The 27,134-nt window shown below is 36.3% G+C and overlaps 1 protein-coding gene across 2 annotated transcripts; it reads left to right on the top strand.

Moving 5' to 3' along the window:
- Window positions 1–282: 282 nt before the first annotated feature.
- LOC148304352 (uncharacterized) lies at window positions 283–25,225 on the top strand. 2 transcript variants are annotated; one of them, XR_015838357.1, is made up of 13 exons: window positions 283–464; window positions 7,302–7,415; window positions 9,285–9,368; window positions 10,366–10,473; window positions 11,880–11,977; window positions 12,789–12,855; window positions 15,056–15,158; window positions 17,792–17,877; window positions 20,026–20,217; window positions 21,904–22,093; window positions 24,251–24,375; window positions 24,861–25,068; window positions 25,173–25,225. XR_015838357.1 is itself a non-coding variant. In XM_088268491.1 (12 exons), the coding sequence occupies exons 1-12, from the start codon at window positions 435–437 to the stop codon at window positions 24,966–24,968; spliced, it is 1,305 nt and encodes a 434-aa protein (XP_088124617.1). In that variant the 5' UTR covers window positions 283–434; the 3' UTR covers window positions 24,969–25,098. The 2 variants fall into 2 exon arrangements, 1 of the variants encoding a protein (XP_088124617.1); XM_088268491.1 differs by lacking the exon at window positions 25,173–25,225 and having other exon boundaries at window positions 24,861–25,098.
- Window positions 25,226–27,134: the final 1,909 nt, after the last annotated feature.

Consider the following 27,134-nt stretch of genomic DNA (forward strand, 5'->3'; position numbering starts at 1 on the left):
GGTGGTATGGACATGTGAAGTAAACAGATAACGAGAGAATGACCAAGAAACTATATGTATCGAAAACAGATACAGGGACACCTGGCGTGGCGAAATCCGATCAAATAATAACGTAATTAATAAAATCAAGACAGCGCTGCAGCAATGTGCGTAAAAATGAAATATTTTTAATTTTTAGTTTTTTTTTTTACCATATTACACCAATATAAATCTTACGTTACATATCGGAACATATATTATTTACGTTGCATCTATGAACACACAAAACCATAGAACCAAAACAGATTCGTGCAAATTTCTGACGACTGACGGCCGTCCATTGCCGTTTTCCGCTACTCTATTGTGTTTCCAGTTATCCGCGCTGGACAGTTCGTATTTCGTGAAAATATAGCGAAACACCGTTATCTCGCGAATTTCGAAGGTTCAATGGTGCCATGACTTATTCGGGGAGAAATAAATTCGAGGTATGTACCGAACGCTAAGAAATTACATTATTTATATCGGATTTTGACTTGAAACAGCTGATTTTCGTATAGGTATGCCGGCGGAGTTTTCTCCTTTGTTATGTTTTCCAAATTGCTATTTTTAGCTTTTGGATACTCCCAACGCGCAAAAAACGTGCTTGAATCAAATATTTATTATTTATACTTGATTTTAAACGTAATTTTAGCGTTGCAAAGAGTTTTTCCGTCTTTTAAATGCATTTTCAATTTTAATGAGGCGCAATAAAAAGTCTTTCCTGTCGATGTCACTGTCAAAAGTCAAAACAAATTTTATAAGTAAACATTGGAATACAAGCCCTGTTTCTTATGCATTGTTATGCTTTTAAATAGATAATTTATTATTTATAGTAAATTTTTTCCGTTTATATTTATTGCGATGATTAGTTCCTTTGTTTAGGCATACATACATATTCGATGGGCGGACATAAAACCGTAAGTGTTCTTTTCGACGTTTTAAAATAGTGTAAAAAATTTTGGAGCAAAAATTAAAACTTTTATTTTGGGAATGAAATGACAAGTGGAGTTGGATAGACGTCGTGGGTTCGATTCCTGATATTTAAAAGACATTTTTTGTTTTTAAAAATTATATTACCAGTCGGTCTCTCAGTATGTAAAATAATTCGGGAAGGGTACATTTAAAAATAAAGGGTGTCTGAAAAACTAAATATGCTTACTCAAATCAACCATAGATGCTTACGCGAACTCACACATGATTCGACACGTAAATTATATCATATATTAAAAGCCACTAGAAATCGGGGCACAATTCGCTCACTCCTTTCAAGAACGTCATAAATCAAAAATCGTCAGTTTTCAGTTGTGCATGTTTTCAGAATGCCCAGAAAATGTACTATATCCCAGCAAAAGAGGCATATTTTTAACTTAATATTTACCCGCTACAGGGCAGAAAGTGTTGTTTTTGCATTTTGAAGAAAAGGTATTGTTTAATTATTTTTTTAAATATACTAAATATTTTTCAAATGGAGAAAAAACCTTCTGGTTTTACCTAAAAAGATCTAATACACAGTAAAAAGTTCAATAAGTGGCTTGATATTTATTTTTAATACATTGCATTTTATTTTGAAACTTTAAAAACGGTCTCCTGAAAAATCAATTTTTTTTATTTATGACGTTCTTGAAAGGAGTGAGCGAATTGTACATAAGGCACTGCAACGTATTGACGCAGTGTTATCTAGATCGTTACTTACTCGAAGGCAAGGTGATCACTCCTGCGCTCCAGGGACCAGTTTGTAGTAAATAAATTTTAGAGTGTAAAACCATTAAACTTATTTTCAACCCCCCCTCCTAGGAATCAAACCCGGGACCTGCAGCACGACTTGTTGTTTTATTATTATTTTTTTTATTTATTGTTTTAGCATTCACTTTGTGGTAAGACATGATGAAATTGTAAAAGAAAATCACTTGTTTTTTTACCACTTGAGTTTATTTTATTCCAACGACTAGTTTCGGAAGCTATGCTTCCATCTTCAGGTTTTAATATAAAACTTCTATAACTTCTAATATAACTTCCGAAACAAGTCGCTATAATAAAATAAACTCAAGTGGTAAAAACAAGTGTTCTTCTTTTACATTTAAATTAAATTAAATTCAATTCAATTTATTCAGTAATTAATATATACATTACAAACTAACATTTAAGGCGTATACATAAAAAAAAATTAAAAAGTAAGCTAGAAGACTCTTGTTAAATGTGTAGAAGAATCCCGATTCGGAAAACTCCTTCGGACACATGGAACAGATCAATATCCAATGTGATATTGTTCAACAAAGCGGTAGCTCTTCCTACAGGCATAACCATCGGCAGGTTGGTCCTGTGTATAAATATAGATATATACTTATATTTGGACTGACGAGAATCTGGATAGGTAAATTGCCGTCACTTCTTCGTCTCTCTCGACATATCTTCTCCGTGCCTCGCGGATTTAGTGCAATATTTGTAAACATAGCTTTAAACGTACTCATTCGCAGATAACAAACTGTTATAGAAAAAAACATATATATCGCTCACTCCTTTCAAGAATGTCAAAAATAAAAAAAATGATTTTTCAGGAGATCGTTTTTAAAGTTTAAAAATATAATACAATGTATTAAAAATAAATATCAAGCCACTTATTGAACTTTTTACTGTGCAACAGATCTTTTTAGGCAAAATCTGAAGGTTTATTTCTCCATTTGAAAAATATTTAGTATTTAAAAAAAAAAAATTAAAAATACCTTTTCTTCAAAATGCAAAACAACACTTTCCGCCCTGTAGCGGGTAAATATAAAGTTTAAAATATGCCGCTTTTGCTGGGATATACAGTAGTACATTTTCTGGGCATTCCGAATACATGCACAACTGAAAATGGACGATTTTTGATTTATGACGTTCTTGAAATGAGTGAGCGATATATTATCGGTCACCCCGTATCATAGTTTACGATCTAATGGCTGAAATATGTACTTTTAGACATCACACAAGTTTAATTTGTAGAACTCCATTTTAATTCATTTTTAAATATTAAAATCATACACCATTTTTTTAAGAGTCTACTAAATTGTATTTTATTATTAAATTATTTTTATTGTTATATTATTTCATAAACTTTGTGTACAAAATTTTGAGTGTGTCCAAATACTTGTTCACAAAATCTGGATTATCTCCAATTACAGGAGTTATTTTCATATTATTATATCGTAGTCGTACAGGAGAAAGTGACCAACTACCTAAACGTAAAATGTTCAGGAGGGCCATTTAAGTCACTATCGCTTGGCAAGAAAATAAACACCAATACAGTTAGTCATTTTTAACTAGTCAATATATTATACTTCCAAGTTTAAAATCCCTTAAGATTTTTTCAGGGCAATATTAAGCTAGTAAGATATCAAATAGTCATTGATCACGTTTTTGTAAAACAATGCACTTGGTCACTTTCTCCTGTATGACTACGATATGTGAAAATAACTTAAGATTATAATATGAAAATAACTCCTGTAATTGGAGATAATCCAGATTTTGTGAACAAGTATTTTGACACACTCAAAATTAATACATAAATTGAATCTAAAATGTATGTATGCCTAAAAATGTGAGACAATTTGTATGGTGTCATTTACCTAGTGTAACCTCGAGCCCGCCAAGGTCACGGCTTGCACTATCGGTTGAATCTTTGTGCGATGTTTACATCGTACAAATCTTACAACCAATCTTTGTCAGACAGGAGGAATATCTAATTTAACATACTTAACCTATAAAGGATTGTATTAGACTCGTGAAGTGTTTATAACAGCCGATATAATCAATATTATCGTTTGGAAAACTCGCCTTCGAAAAAACGTTATTTTCGTAAGTTGGCAATGAATGACGTCACAGAAACCATGGAGTTATTTTGATATTGGTCACATTGCTAAATGAATCTTTGTCAGACGGAATAATATCTAATTTAATATACTCAACCTATAAAGGATTGTATTAGACTCGTGAAGTGTTTATAACAGCCGATATAATCAATATTTTCATTCATCATTCTCGTCTGGAAAATTCGCCTTCGAAAAAACGTTATTTTCCTAAGTTGGCAATGAATGACGTCACAGAAACCATGGAGTTATTTTAATATTGGTAACATTGCTAAATTATTGGCGGATCTATTTGTTGATGTCTATGGTCCACCCTCCCACCCCATTTGTATAAAACAAATGGCAGTGTAGTGGAAAATAAACCAGCCACACTACTACTATTACAGCTCTATAAACCATAAACAATAAACCATATGTCGTCATAAAACGTTCGATGACGGAAATTTGATGACGTATGCGAACGCACGTTTTTCGTTTTATTCAAATATGTAAAGTTTAAACCTTCATATCTCCCTTAGTTCCCTACAGATTTCAATAAGAATGCTACCGATAGTCTTGTGATTTTTCATATTAATTTATTAGCCAATAATCACACGTGATATTTATCCATTGCGCGCCTGGCGAATAATGTCGTATCTGCTAAAACGCTGATGAAAGACGTTTTTTTCTTGTTTATATTAAATTCATTTGCATTTCACAATATATTAAAATTACAAGTACATAAAAATATATAATATTAAAACAATAAAATATCCCACAAAGGCATAGCCTGTGTGTGGTGGGTATACATTTTGCTTTAGGTTATAATAAAAGGGCACTGGCAATAATATAATTCTCCTAACCCTTATCGCCACCCCAATGGTGCATAGGGCACTGCATCATATAAACGCAGTGTTATCTTGATCGTTACCGCATGAAGGAAAGGTGATCAGCCCTCCGCTTCAGGTACCAGTCCAGGGTGATATTTAATAAATATTAGAGTGAAAATTTTACTTTTAAAATTTAAAAATTAAAAATATTTTGGAGCATAAATTAAAACTTTATTTCGTGAATTAAATGACATGTGGAGATGGATAGACATCGTGGATTCGATTCCTGATATTTAAAAGACATTTTTTGTTTTTAAAAATTATATTTTCAGTCGGTCTCCCAGTATGTAAAAGAATTCGATAAAAAAAAAGAAAAAAAAGCTTACTCAAATCAACCATAGATACTAGATGCGAACTCACACATGATTCGAAGTCTGAATTATATCATATATATATATACATATATATATATATATATATATATATATATATATATATATATATATATATATATATATATATATATATATATATATATATATATATATATATATATATATATATATATATATATAAATATATATATATATATATATATATATATATATATATATATATATATATATATATATATATATATATATATATATATATATATATATATATGTATATATATATATATATGTATATATATATATATATATATATATATATATATATATATATATGTATATATATATATATGTATATATATATATATATATATATATATATATATATATATATATATACATATATATATATATATATATATATATATATATATATATATATATATATATATATATATGTATATATATATATATATATATATATATATATATATATATATATATATATATATATATATATATATATATATATATATATATATATCCCCACCCCGTGTGACGTCACGACACCCCCGCCGAGTGAATGCACCCGTTTGCGTCAGTTTTGTACGTCGCCTCGTCTCGCCGTTCAACGACCGCACAACACCCCCTCAAACTGTCGTGCGCGGCATGAAATGGCATCACGCCGCTCCCCCGCAGGGGTAGGCAGAGACAAATAATAATAAATTTGGATTATATATGTAGCGCCATTTGCGTAAAATACTACCTCAATGGCGCTTAATATATATTTTTTTTACAACATTTTGAGTGTGTCCAAATACTTGTTCACAAAATCTGGATTATCTCCAATTACAGGAGTTATTTTCATATTATTTTTGACATCTCATCAAAGATGAAGAAGAATATGGAAGTCTGGGCATTTACATCTTTACATCTCACCAATAGATGTCTCTAGTGAAGTTCTAGTGATTCATGAACAAGGTTTCTAAATTGGTTCATATATATAGAACTTCCAAGAATTTGAGTAGTGTGGTTGTCAATAATGGGTAGAATTGGTGATCAATATAAGTAGAAGGTTCAAGAAGTTTGAGTAGCGTGGTCGTCAATCGTGGGTAGAATTGGTGAATGTAACACGTGTGTAAAGTGATCACTTAACCAAGCCTATGACGGTCGTGAGCCCCGTAAAAGCCCAGACTTTCATATTGAGATGTCAATAAATAATGTTAAAAATAGAACCTCACAGATTGACATTCTCTGGGTGGCGAGGGTTTAAAAAACCCCCTTCAGACAACCTATTATTAATTCAATCTTTTGTCAAATAATAAATACAGGGTGGTGAAAAAATGTGAAATGTAATATTTTCAAACCCTTATCCGCACCCCAATGGTGCATAGGGCACTGCATCATACAAACGCAGTGTTATCTTGATCGTTAACACATGAAGGAAAGGTGATCAGCCTTTCGCTTCAGGTACCAGGTTTGTAATATTTATTTAAAAAAATATATATATTAGATGTCTCAACAGAGACATTTTATAATTATTGTTTAACAAGTATTTATCAAATCACATAATAGATACTAATCACTCATTTCACTCTCATAAATTAAAATTATTACACCTTGTTCCATATAAAGGCCAAATTATGAATTATCTTGAAAATTTAGAAATCCAAAAAAACCTGAATTCTAATAATAATTTATTAAATAATATATTGTTTCAAAATTCTTCACCTTTGCTTTCCATTTTTCCTTTGTTTTCAAACTCCGCCCATTGACTAACCCCTTCCCCTTACTTTCCCCTCTCCTTATTTATAGAACAATTTTATATTTTAGTTATTATACAGACCTAAATGATGGAAGTTTAACTTCTGAAACATGTAGTCTATAATAAAACTCAAGTGGTAAAAAACAAGTGTTTTCTTTAATCATTGTAACATGTCTTACCACAAAGTTAATGCCGAAACAATAAATAAAGTATTTATCTGTTATTAGTTTATGACCGCCTCCGTAGTGTAATGGTCCAAATAGCCGCAAAATTGTTACAGAAGTTTTGGCAAAAAGCATAATTTTAAGTTAACTATAAACGCGTTTATCTCTACTTTTTTAACTTGCGGCTATTTGGCTTTGCACCCAGTTCTTTATGAAGACTGCCACATTGAGCAGTGTACCACTCCTCAGCACGCGGAACTCTCGACTGGTCTTCTAGGCCCGATGAATGACCTGTGTGTTTTGGGTTTCAGCTGTCCAAGTTCCTGGGCGACGATGACTGCCTCATCAACAAGAAGCTTCCCAAAGAGCTGCTGCTGCGGATCCTCTCCTACCTGGACGTCATATCGCTCTGTCGATGCGCTCAGGTAATGTGTGGCACCGATATTTCAATTTTCTTCTTCGTCTTTAGGCCTGTGTCGTCCACTGCTGGATATATGCCTCTTCAATTCAATTCAATTTATTTACAACATTTTGAGTGTGTCCAAATACTTTTTCACAAAATCTGGATTATCTCCAATTACAGGAGTTATTTTCATATTATTTTTTGTTTCATGTGTGTGATTATAATCCAGGATTCGGACCTCACATACTAAAAGAGTTTCTGCTCAGTAAAAAGCTTCTTTACATCTCACCAATAGATGTCTGTAGTATAAGTCTAGTGGTTCAAGAACAAGGTTTCTAAATTGGTTCATATATATAGAACTTCCAAGAATTTGAGTAGTGTGGTTGTCAATAATGGGTAGATTTGGTGAATGTTACACGTGTGTAGAGTGATCACTTAAACCAGCTTATGACGGTCGTCAGTCCCGTAATTGCCCAGACTTCCATATTCTTCTTCATCTTGGATGAGATGTTAAAAAATAATATGAAATACATGTTCACAAAATCTGGATTATCTCCAATTACAGGAGTTATTTTCATATTATTTTTTGTTTCATGTGTGTGATTATAATCCAGGATTCGAACCTCACATACTAATATAAGAGTTTCTGCTCAGTAAAAAGCTTCTTTACATCTCACCAATAGATGTCTGTAGTATAAGTCTAGTGGTTCAAGAACAAGGTTTCTAAATTGGTTCATATATATAGAACTTCCAAGAATTTTAGTAGTGTAGTTGTCAATAATGGGTAGATTTGGTGAATGTTACACGTGTGTAAAGTGATCACTTAAACCAGCTTATGACGGTCTTCAGCCCCGTAATTGCCCAGACTTTCATATTCTTCTTCATCTTTGATGAGATGTCAAAAAATTATAAGAATTCTCAGCACGAAATCCGAAGCGGAATTCTTCTACATCTTTAACAAGAGTGTCTTTGTTTATTTCCTTATTTTTGTGTTAATATCTTCTTCTTCTCCATCTTGTTGTAGGCTTTGTGGCCTGTTTATTAGAGGGATTAGCTTCCTGTGTTCGTATTCGCTTTAAATGTTAGTTTGTAATATAAATGTTAGTTACAACATTTTGAGTGTGTCCAAATACTTGTTCACAAAATCTGGATTATCTCCAATTACAGGAGTTATTTTCATATTATTTTTTGACATCTCATCAAAGATGAAGAAGAATATGGAAGTCTGGGCATTTACGGGGCTGACGACCGTCATAGGCTGGTTTAAGTGATCACTTTACACACATGTAACATTCACCAATTCTACCCATTATTGACAACCACACTACTCAAATTCTTGGGAGTTCTACATATATATATATGAACCAATTTAGAAACTTTGTTCTTGAATCACTAGAACTTCACTAGAGACATCTATTGGTGAGATGTAAAGAAGCTTTTATCACTTAAACCAGCCTATGACGGTCGTCAGCCCCGTAAATGCCCAGACTTCCATATTCTTCTTCATCTTTGATGAGATGTCAAAAAATAATATAAATGTTAGTTTGTAATATAAATGTTTTTTATTTTCTATAATGAGGTCAAAGGATCATGTCCCTTATGTCACTGCGACCATATTAGGTCTATTGCGACCTCCCTCTGTATCATAGCTCACTCTCAAGACCTACGTGAGTCATGTAACTCACAACCTGTCTTGGTGGTAGAAGCTTCACCTTCTCGGAGTCCAGTAGAGGTCCTCCAAGAATGGGACTTGGTTTGCGAGCGAGTGCGTCACAATTAAAGAGAATTAATATGTTACATTTTACTGAATAGATTGAATTTTATTGAATTTCCTGTGCCGAGGGCACATTTTACAATACTTGTTTTTTAAATTGTTTTTTTTGTTTTACAGGTATCAAAACTATGGAACATTCTGGCTCTAGATGGCTCTAACTGGCAGAGAATCAACCTCTTCAATTTCCAGAGGGATGTAGAGGTATGCTGTCAACCCGTATTATTCCATATATTATACGTGTCTCAACAGAAACAATGAATTTATAATTTTTACGAAGGATTTTTATTTTTACAAAATTTTGAGCGTGTTCAAATACTTCACAAATCTGTATTTTGTAGATAAATCTTGGTTTTGTGTCAAATTTGGTGAACTCACATGTATAGTGTCATGACTACTACTACTACTACTAACCCTTATCCGCACCCCAATGGTGCATAGGGCACTGCATCCTATAAACGCAGTGTTACCTTGATTTTTAACATACGAAGGAAAAGTGATCAGCCCTCCGCTTCAGGTACCAGTCCAGGATAATATTGAATAGATATTAGGGTGAAAAAATTACTTATATTTTTTGACCCCCCCTGGGAATCGAACTCGGGACCTCCAGAACGGTAGCCGAGCTTGCTGACCATTACACTATGGAGGCCGACGAAATGCTTTTAAGGAGATACTAATTTAGAATGATCGCTTGCCAGACTACGTGGGTATTCACGCGGTCGCGGGACGTTGTTGTCACCATTGTTAGTAACATAACCTCGCAGTCATCATATAGCTCACTCCTTTCAAGAACGTCATAAATCAAAAATTGTCAATTTTCAGTTGTGCATGTTTTCGGAACGCCCAGAAAATGTACTTTATCCCAGCAAAAGCGGCATATTTTTAACATAATATTTACCCGCTACAGGGCAGAAAGTGTTGTTTTTGCATTTTGAAGAAAATATATTGTTTAATTATTTTTTTAAATATACTTAATATTTTTCAAATGTAGAAAAAAACCTTCAGGTTTTACCTAAAAAGATCTATGGACAGTAAAAAGTTAAATAAGTGCCTTGATATTTATTTTGAATACATTTGATTATATTCTTAAACTTTAAAAACGATCGCTTGGAAAATCAATCATTTATGACGTTGTTGAAAGGAGTGAGCAATATGGTACAGGAGGATATGTGAAATGTATAATGCTTGCGTCTGTTTTCAGGGAAGGCTGGTGGAGAACATCGCCGTGCGTTGCGGCGGCTTCCTGAGGGAGCTGTCTTTACGCGGGTGCGAGTTTATTGGAGATGGATCCATCAGAATACTTGCACAAGTCAGTATTTCATAGTCATTAATATCTATATTTGTCTGCTTGCTTAGTGTAGTTTTGAAAATAGGTGCAAACAAAACAAAACATGTATTATGATTATATATATGTATATAAATTTTACTTTATTTTATTGTCTCTTTAACGCCTGCATCCTAACAGTGTCGCTGTACGGATGTGAGTCGTGGCACCTCACCAAAGCTCAAAGCAAGAAACTAGCCAGTTTTGAAAATAGGTGCCTGAGGCGAATACTGGGTATAAAGTGGTATGACTTTGTCAGGAATGACAATGTGAGGAGAAGAACTCAACAGCCCCTCATACTGGAAGTCCTGAAGAGGAGAAGGTGGACATGGTTGGGACATGTCCTTAGAATGCCAGCTGAGAGCATCAACCCCTCGTATCTCTTCTTCCAACCCCGAAGATTGGAATACCATTCACTGACTGTACTCAGCGGAATTTCGAGGCGCCGGACTGACCTGGGAGGAAGCCAAGGAGATGGCGCGTGACAGAGTGACTTGGAGACGTCTCGTGTTGACCATATGCTCCACCCAGGGAGCGAACATGGAAAGAAGAAGAAGAATTAGTGTAGTGGTCAGCTCGTTTGACTACCATTGTGGAGGTCCCAGGTTCGATTCCCAGGGGGGGGGTCAAATAACAGCGTTTTTTTCACCCACGCTTCTAGGCCTCCAGTCAAGCACTTTTTTTGTGCATCTGTCTACAGACAGTCTAATAAAGAGCCTCTTTACATCTCACCAGTAGATATCTCTAGTAAACTTCTAGTCATTCAAGAACAAGGTTTCTAAATTGGTTCATACATATATGTAGAACTTCCAAGAATTTGAGTAGTGTGGTTGTCAATAATGGGTAGAATTGGTGAATGTTACAAGCGTGTAAAGTGATCACTTAAACCAGCCTATGACGGTCGTCAGCCCCGTAAATGCCCAGACTTCCATATTCTTCTTCATCTTCGATGAGATGTCAAAAAATAATATGAAAATAACTCCTGTAATTGGAGATAATCCAGATTTTGTGAACAAGTATTTGGACACACTCAAAATGTTGTTTATGAATACTATTTTTTAATTAATAATAAAACCCCTATCCGCACCCCAATGGTGCATAGGGCACTGCTTCATATAAACGCAGTGTTATCTTGATCGTTTACACATGAAGGAAAGGTGATCAGCCCTCCGCTTCAGGTACCAGTCCAGGGTAATATTGAATAAATATTACAGTGAAAAAATCACTTATATTTATTTAACCTCCCCCTGGGAATCGAACCTGGGACCTCCACAACGGTAGCCGAGCGTGCTGACCATTACACTACGGAGGCGGACAACTATTTTAATACATAAATTATTCTAACAAATACACAGATTTTGGATGAAACAAATATGTTATGTTTGTTGCAGTCCTGTCCGAACGTTGAAGATCTCAATCTGAACAAATGTAAGAAACTAACCGACCTCACTTGCCAATCACTCTCAAGACACTGCTCCAAGCTTCAAAGGTAAATATACTTATGAATTAATACAGCGCCACTTTGGTAAAATACTTATTAGGGAGAGAAATAGCGAGTAATAGGTATTATATTACAAGGCGGCGTAGAAGGTAAACGCAGCATAGGAAGAAGGTGTATATCCTGGCTCGGCTGCAGCACTGGGGCGCAGCTCAGAGCGGCTGCAGACTGACACGATGATTGCCAACCTTCAGCGTGGAGTACTCGGGCCGTTGTATGAGGGGAGAGAAATAGCGAGTGATAGGTATTATATTACAAGGCGGCGTGGAATGTAAACGTAGCATAGGAAGAAGGCGTATATCCTGGCTCGGTAACTCCGCGTATATCCTGGCTCCGCTGCAGCACTGGGGCGCTGCTCAGAGCGGCTGCAGAATGATACGATGATTGCCAAACTTTAGCGTGGAGTGACACAATAAGACATAATAATAATAATAATAAAACCCTTATCCGCACCCCAATGGTGCATAGGGCACTGCGTCATATAAACGCAGTGTTATCTTGATCGTTTACACATGAAGGAAAGGTGATCAGCCCTTTGCTTCAGGTACCAGTCCAGGGTAATATTGAATAAATATGACAGTGAAAAAATCACTTATATTTATTTTACCCCCCTTGGGAATCGAACCCGGGACCTCCAGAACGGTAGCCGAGCGTGCTGACCATTACACTACGGAGGCGGACGTCAAATACAATAAGACAAAGCTACAAAATCTTAAACTTTAGCATTTTTCAACATTCATGAACATTTCATCAAAATTAGTTTCATGGTGTTTTCTAATTGATGTTTGATGGTTATTTTCAGAATAAATTTGGACTCTTGCCCGAGCATCACGGATATATCTCTGAAAGCCCTCTCTGATGGATGTCCGGTGAGTATCCCTCGTTCCCTTGTTCCCAGTGCTATACATCCTAGTATCAGTGGCGTGCCTAGGGTTTACCAGTAAGGCAAGCCCATTATTTTTCACATTCGTGAATACACGATGTACCTATAATTTCTTCACCTCATATCATTTCCAGTATAGTAAGCACCCAGAAAGTATTACATATAAATATAAACAATGTATTGTAATCATTGTAAAAATATGCTAACATGTAACTTTTGTAAGTTATAGCCATCACCTTGAAATAAAGAAAATGTTCACTTTAATAAAATATTTTCCTCAGATATTAACCATAACCAATAAGTACCATCACCATATAATGGCATGCATAGTGTTCAATAATCATGTAAGCGCAAGATAATTTAAAAATAGTCATGCATTAATTATGTATTTTTAATAATTTGGTCTAGATTTAATCATTTTTATTTGGAGTTGTTGGGCAAGCCGGGCTTTTGGGCTTCTAGGGAAGTACCGCCACTGCCTAGTATATACAACAAACAAAAATTTATTTAAAATCCCTAAAATGCACACCAAGTCCTACCAAAATTCATTTTGAAATCGAGCCTGCTATATCGTAGTCATACAGGAGAAAGTGACCAAGTGCATTGTTTTACAAAAACGTGATCATTGACTATTTGAAATCTTACGAGCTTAACCTTTTAACCGCGTTCACTTTGTTCCTGAGAGACGCCCGTGCGCAGCGGTATTTCGCCGTTTTTTAAATGATTACTTTTATCATGTATTTAGTTAAGAAACGATTTATTTTCCTAAGCAAAAACGTTCAATGGGATTCATTGTGCCTTTTTGGTACTCTATAATACACTAGTGTCACATTATTCTTGAAATATATCGTAATATAAACAAATAAGATCATAACATAAATAAATCAAAGCACGCATCGTGTGTCACTCTTACCCACTGGCGATGCGTAGCGTCGAGAGTGAGACAGATATAGGGCATGATTATGGCGCGGACTAATTACCGACCGCAAGAAAAATCAGGGATCTGTTCTTTTATTTATCCTTGTGATGTTACAAATTATTAGTCAGATATTTCAACAGATGTCATAAGGCCATGGATTGACGTATTATTTTATCCAAAGTTCCACACCATGAAAAAATCCCTCCAAGTTGAACTGAGATTCGAAACTTGGACTAAAGTAAAAACACAAACGGTTATGCCAGCCGCGTACAGGGAATGTTTTGTGAAAACACATACGGTTATGCGAGCCGCGTGGATCCGGTTAATATTGCCCTGAAAAAAAATCCCAAAGGATTTCAAACTTGGAAGTATAACATATTGACTTGGTAAAAATGACTAACTGCATTGATGTTTATTTTGTTGCCAAACAAAAGTGACTTAAATGGCCCTCCTGAACATTATACAATGCATTTTTGCACTTTTGATACGTTTAAGAGAAATATTGTTGATGTCTATTTGACTAGTTGATAAAGAAAATTTCTATTATTTGATAAAAACATGTGATGTAAGTTTATTATATATACACACTTTTATGTACATGACAGTTTATTTTTATTTTTAGATTACTTAAGTGAAAACCTCTAATTGGAATGTTATTTTTTTGATTTTATTATATGTATTATGTTATTTTTGTTAAATATTCTGTTAGTTTTCCAATAAAAAAGTTAAATAAAATAAAAAAACACACCAGGCATAATTAATATTTGGCATTTTCGAAGTAAAATTTGTATTGAAAAGGTGGGGACTGTCCGGAGCATTTCGTTGTAACATAATGTCGTAACATCGCTTGCGGCGAGCATCAGCGAGCATCCGAAACTATGGATGGAGCGCTCGGCTCGCTGTACTGACTGCCTGAATGCTCTCATCGTAACGTGTTACGTTAGGACGAAATGGCTCCGTACAGTCCCTACCAAAAAATGGGTAGATAATTACCACAATTTGATTGCCAAATTAATTATACAACAAACTATTGCATTGGATTTTGTTCTCTTTCTGGATTGAAAGTAAAATATGTCCATGGAAGCAAACTGGCGGCTCGCAACGGAGTACTGGTGCCGACACTGATGTATGGTAGCGAAACCTGAGGATTTTTTTAACCTACTTTTTTAATAATAACCAAAAGGTAAAAGAGTCAGTTCTTATAACTGGTGGCCGTTATTTTGCTGAAGGATGTTGTGTGTTTGATGTTTTATGACGTGACTTCCAGATGCTGACGCATGTCAACGTGTCGTGGTGCCAGTCTATAACGGAGAACGGCGTGGAGGCACTCGCTAGAGGATGTCCCAAACTGAAGAGCTTTCTTAGTAAAGGTAACTGCCAGTGGCGGTCGGTGACTTTTTGTAGAAGGGATGCTGGACATCAAATGTTTATACTCGTACTTACTACGTACTAGATATCAAATATGCACATCTAGACGCCATCTCCATAATCCATAAATCAATAATTACGGATACAAAACATGATCAATTCATTTTTATTTATTTAAATTATAAAGTAAATCGCAGGTTGATAATATTCAATAACAATTTGACTTCAGTATTCAAGCTCAAAAGCAGCAAACTGTCGAAGCAACGACAACGACAAGTGCACTAAGAACAATCCAATAAAGTATGTGATTCTGTTCATTATACATACTGGTATTAAAGAAGGTTTTTGTTTGTTGGATGCTGTAATTAATATTGTATACAGTTGATATGGATGTTGGCTTGCGGATCTCAATGCGCTTGCGCGGAAAGAACGTAGGTTCTGGCACTGCGCATGCGGTTTACACATCGCTTCCAGACCAAGTATTGCTTACGTATGTGCGTTTTACGCATTTCACAGTATTTAAGAATGTATGTGTATTTAGACTCGCCCGCGATCTTTGTATCGTGTCGTTTGTTGCGCGTACGCCTAAATTAGTTAGTCTGTGGCGTACGCTGAGACGGGACAATATATCGCTCACTCCTTTCAAGAACGTCATAAATCAAAAATCGTCAATATTCAGTTGTGCATGTTTTTGGAATGCCCAGAAAATGTACTATATCCCAGTAGAAGCGGCATATTTTTAACTTAATATTTACCCGCTACAAGGCAGAAAGTTTTGTTTTTGCATTTTGAAGAAATGGTATTGTTTAATTATTTTTTCAAATATACTTAATATTTTTCAAAAGGAGAATAAACCTTCAGGATTTACCGAAAAAGATCTGTTGCACAGTAAAAAGTTCAATAAGTGGCTCGATATTTATTTTTAATACATTGTAGTATATTTTTAAACTTTAAAAACATTCTCCTGAAAAATCAAGTTTTTTGATTTATGACGTTCTTGAAAGGAGTGCGCGATATGCACAATGTTTTATAATAATAATTTTTTTTTTAAGCGGCGTTTTTGTTAAAAAATCACTTTAAAGTCGCTGTAGAAATATCAAAATATTTAAATTGCAGTATTGCTGTTTACGAATAGAAGTACAAATCTTTTTACTCTAAAATGCAAGGGATGCAGAGCATCCACAGCATATATAGACAGACCGCGCTTGGTAACTGCCTAGATCTGATGGTCCACAAGAGTAGTAAGGGAAATTAAATCTATTGATGCATTGAAGTCCCTGTATGTTGCCTTGATCAGAAGTCAGTTGGAACACGGCTCCACAGTCTGGTCTCCTCATTATGCTATACACGCTGACAGCGCAGAGAGAGTGCAACACAACTTCCTTAGATACATTCATTTTACAACTAAATATACCCATTGTTGAGTTAGATCATAATTGCACAATGAAGCGGCTGAAATTAATAAATCTTAGTGATAGAAGGGTAATTACTGATGTGGTCCTGTTATATATATTTTTGTCCGCCTCCGTAGTGTAATGGTCAGCACGCTCGGCTACCGTTCTGGAGGTCCCGGGTTCGATTCCCAAGGGGGGTAAAAATAAATATAAGTGATTTTTTCACTGTAATATTTATTCAATATTACCATGGACTGGTACCTGAAGCGGAGGGCTGATCACCTTTCCTTCATGTGTAAAACGATCATGATAACACTGCGTTTATAAGACACAGTGCCCTATGCACCATTGGGGTGCGGATAAGGGTTTTATTATTATTATTATTATATAACATTCTTAACAGCCCTGATCTCCTAAATCAAATAAAACTTAGCGTGCGTCGAAGAGGTACTAGGCAAAAATCTATATTTGCAGTATTTATACATAACGCAAACTATGCCATGTTCTCTCCCATTCCGCGGCTTCACGTGTTAGCCAATGCTTTTGAAAGTATAGATTTATTTAATATATTGTTATCCTCCTTGAAGTGTGTACTTTCTCAGCATTTCTTCTCCATGTTATAATGGATAATTGTAAACGTTGTATTTCACTCTCTCTCGCTGCTCGCTGATAGTGTGTGAAGGAGACGTGTATTTACCAGTGCTTACAATTTGTTATTTTATTATTATTTTATGTTTAAGACTTTTTGTTTCTCTATTAGTGTATTGATTAGTGTATTTTTAAATTAGATACTGTATATATGTATTATGTTAAAGGCTTTAGCCGTTCAATAAATAAATAAATAAATAGATATCGCTCACCCCTTTCAAGAATGTCATAAATCAGAAAACTTGTTTTTTCAGTAGAACGTTTTTAAAGTTTAAAAATATAATACAATATATTAAAACTTAATATCAAGCCACTTACTGAACTTATTACTGTGCAACAGATCTTTTCAAGTAAAACCTGAAGGTTTTTCCCCATTTAAAAATTATTTAGTTTATTTAAAAAAATAATTAAACGATACCATTTCTTCAAAATGCAAAACAACACTTTCTGCCCTGTGGCGGGTAAATATTAAGTGAAAAATATACCTCTTTTGCTGGGATATTGTACATTTTCTGGGACGATTGACGATTTATGACGTTCTTGAATGGAGTGAGCGATATGTGAACATGTAATAAGGTCCCGTTCCCTTGCAGGTTGCAAACTAGTCAACGATAAAGCCGTCACGTGCCTTGCTACCTACTGCCCCAAGCTGGAGGTCCTGAATGTGCATAGCTGTGATGTAAGTACACGCCTCTCCCTCTCTATCTCCCTGAAAGCTCCCGCCACATTCCCAGGTCCGGTATAGAAGCTCTCGGTTTCCATTCGGACCCAGCCATAAAAATAAAAAAAACTCTTAAAAAATCTTAAAACAGTATATAATCAATCGGGCAAAGTTTTTCATGGTCAAATATTTTTTTATTATTATTCAAATTCATTCAAACCCTTATCCGCACCCGATGGTGCATAGGGCACTGCATCATACAAACGCAGTGTTATCTTGATCGTTAACACATTTTTATGCCTAATGCCCAAAATTAAAAAAAAACAACAAAAAAAACTAGGTAGACAGTTACATTCCAATTGAAAAAAAATCATTTTTCTTCTGCTCCACATACTGTTGTAATAGATTTGTGTGACAAAAATATAAGCTTGCTTCTTCTTCTTCTTCTTTTTCTAGATCCTAAGGATCTGTTTGTGCCTCCGCTTGTAGCTCTTGGGATGTTGACTCCCAGCTGTCTTTCCACCTTTTCGGAGGTCTGCCTGGGGGTCTGCGTCCTTCAGGGTTGCCTTGGAGGGCGATACGTGGAAGTCTGTCTTCTGACATTCTGTTTACATGATCATTCCAGTATCGCCTTCGTTGTCGTCCCTACCTCGCGTCCTCCGTCTTACACATGCTCCGGATGTCGGTATTTCTTACTCGGTCTCGCAATGTGTTTCCGGTTATGGATCTTGCATTTTAAATAAATAATACTAATGATGAAAAAAATGTGGAATAACATCCGAAATGGGACCTAAGAGAAAAAAATACACGTCGAATGAGATTCAACATTGGACTGGCAAGGGTTTTTTTATTTTTAAATTTTTTTTTTTGGGGTCATGGGGTCTTGCATCCCTTGTGTCACCGCGACCATATTAAATAATAATAATAAAATTGGATAACTTATATAGCGCCATTTTCGTAAAAAATACCTCAAGGGCGCTTCACGGTGAATGAATTGGGGAAAATATTATGGTGGAAATGATTTAGCAAACAAATGTGTTTTTAGTCTTTTTCTAAAGATCATCTCACACTCACTATTTCTAACCATTGGTGGAAGAGCATTCCACGCCGTCGGTCCTGCAACAGCAAAGGCACGCTCGCCAAATTTAGTGCGTTGGTTGCGAGCTGGTAAGATAACTTTGCCCATTGCAGATGTTGTAGCCGATCGAAGCGTGAGACGTCTATCAACCAATTCATCTGGAATACACAGCTCCTTAAGATACTCTGGAGCCATATTGTATATTAGGTCTATTGTGCCTTCCCTCTGTATTACAGCTCACTGCCAAGATGTACAAGAGTCATGTAACTCACAACCTGTCTTGGTGGTAGGAGCTTCACCTTCTCGGAGTCCAGTAGAGGTCCTCCAAGGATGTGACTTGGTTTGCGAGCGAGTGCGTCACAATTGTAGAGAATGTGGATTGGCGTTTCGTTGACCGGCAAAGGTTAACACACTATCTGCGGGCGGATTCGCTCTCATAATAGAGATAAACATCTCTGAAAAGAAGTGATAACATTTAAGCATACTGTATACATCGATCGTCCACCTCCGTAGTGTAATGGTCAGCATGCTCGGCTACCGTTCTGGAGGTCCCGGGTTCAATTCCCAAGGGGGGTAAAATAAATAAAAGTGATTTTTTCACTGTAATATTTATTCAATATTACCATGGACTGGTACCTGAATTGGAGGGCTGATCACCTCGGCTATCCAATTTCAAAGCACAGTAAGGAACATTTTTTTTGTAGTACGTTTTTTTTGCATTTTTGGATCAAGTAGAATCTACTTGATGAAAAATGTATAACAAAAAATGTCCCTTACTGTGTTTTGAGTTTGGACAGCCGACCTTTCCTTCATGTGTAAACGATCAAGATACCACTGCGTTTATATGACACAGTGCCCTATGCACCATTGGGGTGCGGATAAGGGTTAAAAAAAAAAAAACATCGATATGAGGTCAAAAGATGCCGCAAAAGTCATTCGTAAAAATAACTTACACGCAATTTACAATGAGTCGAGTGAAAAGGTAAAATTACCCTTCCAGCCGAACACTACCAGTCCAGTGAAACGGTCAAATTACCCTTCCCGCAGATAGTGTGTCATTAAGTATTTTTCAATGCGTTGTGTTTCAGTCTTTGACGGACGAGGCGGTGATTGCGATCGCAACTCACTGCCCGTCGCTGCGTTCGCTGTGCATCTCGGGCTGCGTCCGGCTGACTGACGGCTCCCTAGCCGTGCTGGCGCAGCGCTGCCCCGGGCTCGTCACGCTGGAAGCCGCGCACTGCCAGCTCTTCAGCGACACGGGCTTCCAAGCCCTCGCCAAGGTATCGTTTTTACCATTTCACGTCCAGATGAGTACTATCAATAAATTATTTTTTGATTTGGCGTTTAATTTGTAGAACTCCATTTTAATTTATGTATTAATTTTAAATCAAACAGATTTTTTGGGTCTACTAAATTGTATTTTATTATACGGTCACGCGGCTCGCATAACCGTATGTGTTTTCACAAAACATGCCCCATACGCGGCTGACATAAGCGTATGTGTTTTTACTTTGCTCCAAGTTTCCAACCTCAGTTCAACTTGGAGGGATTTTTTCATGGTGTGGAACTTTGGATAAAATAATACGTCAATCCTTGGCCTCATGACATCTGTTGAAATATCTGACTAATAATTTGTAACATCACAAGGATAAATAAAAGAACAGATCCCTGATTTTTCTTGAGGTCAGTAATTAGTCCGCGCCATAATCATGCCCTATATCTGTCTCACTCTCGACGCTACGCATCGCCAGTGGGTAAGAGTGACACACGTGCTTTGAATTATTTATGTTACGATCTTATTTGTTTATATTACGATATATTTCAAGAATAATGTGACACACGTGTATTATAGAATTAACCAAAAGGTACAATGAAAATTTTTGTTTAGGAAAATAAATCGTTTCTATAAATGATACTACATGATAAAAGTAATCATTTAAAAAACGGCGAAATACTGCCGCGCACGGGTGTCTCTCAGGAACAAAGTTAACGCGGTTAAAAGGTTAAGGAAAATACATAAAAATTGATATAGTGACAATTGTTTCGCCTTGTTAGGGCATTATCAATTTATCGGACATTCGTTTGCCCTAACAAGGCGAAACGATTGTCACAATATAAATTTTTTATGTGTTTTTGTTCATAAAATACAATTTAGTAGACTCAAAAAATCTGTGTTTGATTTAAAATTTAAAATGAATACATAAACTATCGATAAAATCTAGGTCCCAGCATTCTACCCCTCTCTAAATGACATAAACCTATAAAGGCAGACTTGACAAAAACCAACTGTCTTTAACCTTTCCCTCCCGGTGATATGTATTTACTACAACTCGACTTTTCAAATGAGAATACCAATATAAAATATAATAGATATGGGCTCACAATTTTTGTATTCCTCCGTAATATAATTATGTATTATAATATAAAGTTATTCATTTGCCCGCCTCCGTAGTGTAATGGTCAGCACGCTCTGCTACCGTTCTGTAGGTCCCGGGTTCGATTTCCAAGGGGGGTAAAATAAATATAAGTGATTTTTTCACTCTTGTATTTGTTCAATATTACCCTGGACTGGTACCTGAAGCGGAGGGCTGATCGCCTTTCCTTCGTGCGTAAACGATCAAGATAACACTGCGTTTATATGACGCAGTGCCCTATGCACCATTGGGGTGCGGATAAGGGTTTTATTATCATTATTCATTTGCAGTGACGGAAATAAATAAAATCACCAACACACAAACGTTTCTGTGTGTGCACGTTTGCAGTCGCTATGCATATACGCGCATGCCGTCGCAAGGTTAGTAGTGCGCAGGCCGTCGTTGTCGCTACGTTAGTTACTGCGGCTACTCGCGATTTGATTCCCAGTACATATTTTGTTTGTTAGAGCTAAAATCACTCGTAAACGAGTGCACGCTTGATAATTTTATTTAAAAATTTGAATTGTTTCATTACTCTGAGTGTTGTTCCAGAGTTGCCGCCTGCTGGAGCGCATGGACCTGGAGGAGTGCGCGCTGATCACGGACACGAGCCTCACGCACCTGGCGCTTGGCTGCCCGCGCCTGGAGACCCTCACCCTGTCGCACTGCGAGCTCATCACCGACGCCGGCATCCGCGAGCTGGCCGCCTCGCCCTGCGCCGCCGAACACCTCACAGTCCTGGGTGAGCGGGGGCGACGGAGATATCGTAGTCGTACAGGAGAAAGTGACCGACTAACAAAACGTAAAATGTTCAGGGGGGCCATTTAAGTCACCTTTGCTTGGCAACAAAACAATGATCAATGCAGTTAGTCATTTTTAACAAGTCAATATATTATACTTCCAAGTTTAAAATCCTTTGGGATTTTTTCAGGGCAATATTAAGCTAGTAAGATATCAAATATCAAAGATATCTGTCCGCCTCCGTAGTGTAATGGTCAGCACGCTCGGCTACCATTCTGGAGGTCCCGGGTTCGATTCCCAAGGGGGGTAAAATAAATTAAGTGATTTTTTCACTGTAATATTTATACAATATTATTACCCTGGACTGGTACCTGATGCGGAGGGCTGATCACCTTTCCTTCATGTGTAAACGATCAAGATAACACTGCGTTTATATGACGCAGTGCCCTACGCATCATTGGGGTGCGGATAAGGGTTTTATTATTAAGATATCAAATAGTCAATGATCACGTTTTTGTAAAAAATGCACTTGGTCACTTTCTCCTGTATGACTACGATATACACAAGCCGAGAGCGCTGTCTCTTTCCTATATTTACTTTATAACTCCTCGGTGCGAAGTAGATTCGAGAGTGGCTCCGCGATTTGGGGACCACACGAGCTTATGGTACCCTCTTATGGTAAAAAGTCTCAAATCTAATGCTAAAATCTAAATTAAGCAAGAATACTATTGCTAAAGATGTAGAAGAATCCCGCTTGGGAATACCCCCTCAGGCACATGGAACAGATATTATTCAGCATATCTTCCTACAGGCATAACCATCGGCAGGTTGCTCCTGTATATAGGAATGGGAGACAATCTATGCCGACGCTGTCTTAGCTAACTACCGGGAACACATACTGTTGGTAAAGCGCGAGAGACGCCAAAAAATATTGTACAGATGGCAATTGGGTTTGCGGTTACTTGTAATTTTTTTTATGGATTGGAATGGATGATTATCAGACGGGAGGAATATCTAGTTTAACATACTCATATAAAGGATTGTATTAGACTCATTTTGTGTTTATAGCAGTCGATATAATCAATATTTTCATTCATAATTTTCTTGTGGAAAATTCGCCTTCGTAAATACGTTGTTTTCGTAAGTTGGTAATGAATGACGTCACAGAAACGATGGACTTAATCTAATATTGGTAACATTGCTAAATTATTGGCGGCTCTATTTGTTGATGTCTATGATCCCCCCTCCCCTTATATTTGTATAACACAAATGGTAGTGTAGTGGTAAAGAAACAATCCACACTACTACTATTACAGCTCTATAAACCACAGACAATAAACCGTATGACGTCATAAAACGTTTGATGACGGAAATCTGATGACGTATGCGAACGCTTGTATTTCGTTTTATTCAAATATGTAAAGTTTAAACCTTCATATCTCCCTTAGTTCCCTACAGATTTCAATAAGAATGTTACCGATAGTCTTGTGATTTTCCATATTATTTTATTAGCCAATAATCCAAGACCGTGACAAAAATCTATTGCACGGAATTGCATTTACCTTGCTTATTGGAATAATAAACGGTTTAGAATCATCGTTCAGGGATGAAATTTCGTAGTTTAAAAAAAGCCCCGGTAGTTTTAAAAAAAATTAAGATGGTATGCGTTTGCAACTTTAAAAAAAAAATAGCCATATAAGAGACATCAAATTTTTTTTGCCCATATCGCTCACTCCTTTCAAGAACGTCACAAATAAAAAAACTTGATTTTTCAGGAGATTGTTTTTAAAGTTTAAAAATATAGTACAATGTTTTAAAAATAAATATCAAGCCACTCACTGAATATTTTACTGTGCAACAGATCTTTTTAGGTAAAATCTGAAGGTTTTTTCACCATTTGAAAAATATTTGGTATATTAAAAAAAATTATTAAACAATACCTTTTCTTCAAGATGCAAAAACAACACTTTCCGCCCTGCAGCGGGTAAATGTTAAGTTCAAAATATGCCTCTTTTACTGGGATATAGTACATTTTGTGGGCATTCCAAAAATATGCACAACTGAAAATTGTCGATTTTTGATTTATGACGTTGTTGAAAGGAGATAGCGATATGTGATAGGGCTAAGGGTTTACTAAATTTGTTTTTTGCATCGGCAGGCTTGGACAATTGTCCTCTGATCACGGACGCCGCCTTGGATCACCTCATCTCCTGCCACAATCTGCAGGTCATAGAGCTCTACGACTGCCAGCTGGTCACCAGGAACGCCATACGAAGACTGAGGGTGAGTCGCAGAATCGCTCAAGCTGTTCTCCACAAATTGCATAGCTACCTTTCTTATAGATTAACCACTTGTGTGGTTTGCCCGAATACAATTCGGGTAGGTATTTTGCTGACACGGCGATTTGCCCGAATCCAGTTCGGGCACATCGTACACCAAACTTTTTAAAGTGCTTTGCCTGAATCCAGCTCGGGTCATTCCCCCATCATTCTAGATATATCCATTCTTCCTTTGTTTGTTTTTTCTTTCCTTATATTGTTTATGTACGTTTTATACTGATTTATTATGTTTCAAAATATGATAAAAGAAACATAATAATGAAAAAAGAAGGGTGGCTTTTTTCGACCCACTTTTTTTTCGGGACCACCAGAACTGTAGCCGAGCGTGCTGACCATTACACTACGGAGGCGGACAGCGGATATTTTTTAAGGTAGTCATAATTTTTTTGTAACGAGGTGATGAGTATATATGTTTATTTTTTTTTACAGAATCACCTGCCCAATATAAACGTCCACGCGTACTTCGCTCCCGTCACCCCTCCGCCATCGGCCGGTGCTGGGCGACAGCGCTACTGCCGCTGCTGCAACATCATATGAGACGCGTCCCCACACAGGTGCTGCTAGCCACAGCCGCATCTGTGTCCCTATGGTGTGAGACGCGTCTAGACACGGGTGCTGCCGGCCACATCTGTGTCCCTATGGTGTGAGACGCGTCTAGACACGGGTGCTGCCGGCCACATCTGTGTCATTATGGTGTGAGACGCGTCTAGACACGGGTGCTGCCGGCCACATCTGTGTCATTATGGTGTGAGACGCGTCTAGACATGGGTGCTACTAGCTACAGCCGGATGTGTCCTAATGGAGTGTCTAGACACGGGTGCTGCTAGCCACATCTGTGTCATTATGGTGTGAGACGCGTCTAGACATGGATGCTACTAGCTACAGCCGGATGTGTCCTAATGGAGTGTCTAGACACGGGTGCTGCTAGCCACATCTGTGTCATTATGGTGTGAGACGTGTGTAGACACGGGTGCTACTAGCTGCAGCCATATCTGTGTCTTAATGGTGTGTCTAGACATGGGTACTGCTAGCCATATCTGTGTCATTATAGTGTGAGACGCGTCTGGACACGGTTGCTCCTAATTAATTACAGCTGAATCTGTGTCCTAATTGAGTGATATGCTTCTAGACACAAGTGCTGCCAGCCACATCTGTGTCATTATGGTGTGAGACGCGTCTAGACACGGGTGCTAATAGCCACAGCCGCATCTGTGGCCTGTGTGAGATACAGCTTCCCAGCCACATCTGTGTCTAAATGGTGTGAGACGCGTGTCTAGATACGGGTGCTACTAGTTACTGCCGTATCTGTGTCTTAATGAGAAGTGTGTCTAGACACAAGTGCTACTAGCTACAGCCGCATGTGTCCTTATGGTGTGAAACGTGTCCCGTTGTGGCTGCTGCCAGTTATAACCACGTCAGTGTCTTATTGGTGTGAGACGCGTCTAGACACAGGTGCTACTAGCTACAGCCTCATCGGTGTCTAAATGGTTCGAGACATGTTCTAGCATGGGTGCTGCTAGCCTCAACCACATCTGTGTCTTAATTGTGTGAGAAATATTCTAGCACAGGTGCTGCTAGTCTTAGCCACATTCGTGTCCAATTGGTGTGAGATGCGTCTTATCACGTGTGCTACTAGCCACAGCCGCACCTGTGCCCGAATGGTATATATAGAACTCCTGTGTTGATGGTACGAGATGAGTCTGTTACTTTAGAATAACAAGACAAGAACAATTGATCTTTTAAATGGTTGCTTGTATTGAATTTAGTCTGATTCAAGACGGATATGATAGTAGCATTTAATAAGATGTGTTTTGTATACACACACACACACATATATATATATATATATATATATATATATATATATATATATATATATATATATATATATATATATATATATATATATATATATATATACGTGTATATATATATATATATACGTGTATATATATATATATATATATATATATATATATATATATATATATATATATATACATGTATATATATATATATATATATATATATATATATACATGTATATATATATATATATATATATATATATATATACATGTATATATATATATATATATATATATATATATATATATATATATATATATATATATATATATATATATATATATATATATATATATATATATATATATATATATATATATATATATATATATATATATATATATATATATATATATATATATATATATATATATATATATATATATATATATATATATATATATATATATATATATATATATATATATATATATATATATATATATATATATATATGTATATATAAATATGCATGGTGCAAAACTAATCACCCTATCGGAAAATGTTATAATTTTTGCAAATGGCGTTGCACGTCAGTCATATTAGACATTTGATAACTAGACAGCTGCAGTATACAAACAGATTAAGGGTGGCGCAATTATTAATCATCCGATTTTGTTTTTTAATTACTTTTGTACTAAGTAAAAAAAATATATATATCGAGTGATGGAAAATTTCACTCGGACCTTTAAAATTTTTTCTGTCGAGCGGAAAATATGATATCCGTCAAGTGGCTGCCGCCAGTTTCGATGCACATTTGTGCCCGTTTTATCAAGCCGTTTGCATACTGCAGCTGTCTAGTTGGCGAGTGTCAAATGTGATTGACGTACGATG

Source organism: Brachycentrus maculatus, unplaced genomic scaffold (genome assembly GCF_059751285.1).
Source record: "Brachycentrus maculatus isolate JH-2025_06_01 unplaced genomic scaffold, ASM5975128v1 h1tg000324l, whole genome shotgun sequence".
NCBI lineage: Eukaryota > Metazoa > Arthropoda > Insecta > Trichoptera > Brachycentridae > Brachycentrus > Brachycentrus maculatus.

Excerpts from the sequence above, each read along its gene's own strand:
- LOC148304352 (XM_088268491.1), top strand. The coding sequence starts at position 435 with ATGACTTATTCGGGGAGAAATAAATTCGAG. Across the intron at positions 7,416-9,284 it reads CGCTCTGTCGATGCGCTCAG|GTATCAAAACTATGGAACAT; the intron begins GTAATGTGTGGC and ends TTTGTTTTACAG. Across the intron at positions 22,094-24,250 it reads CGAACACCTCACAGTCCTGG|GCTTGGACAATTGTCCTCTG; the intron begins GTGAGCGGGGGC and ends TTGCATCGGCAG.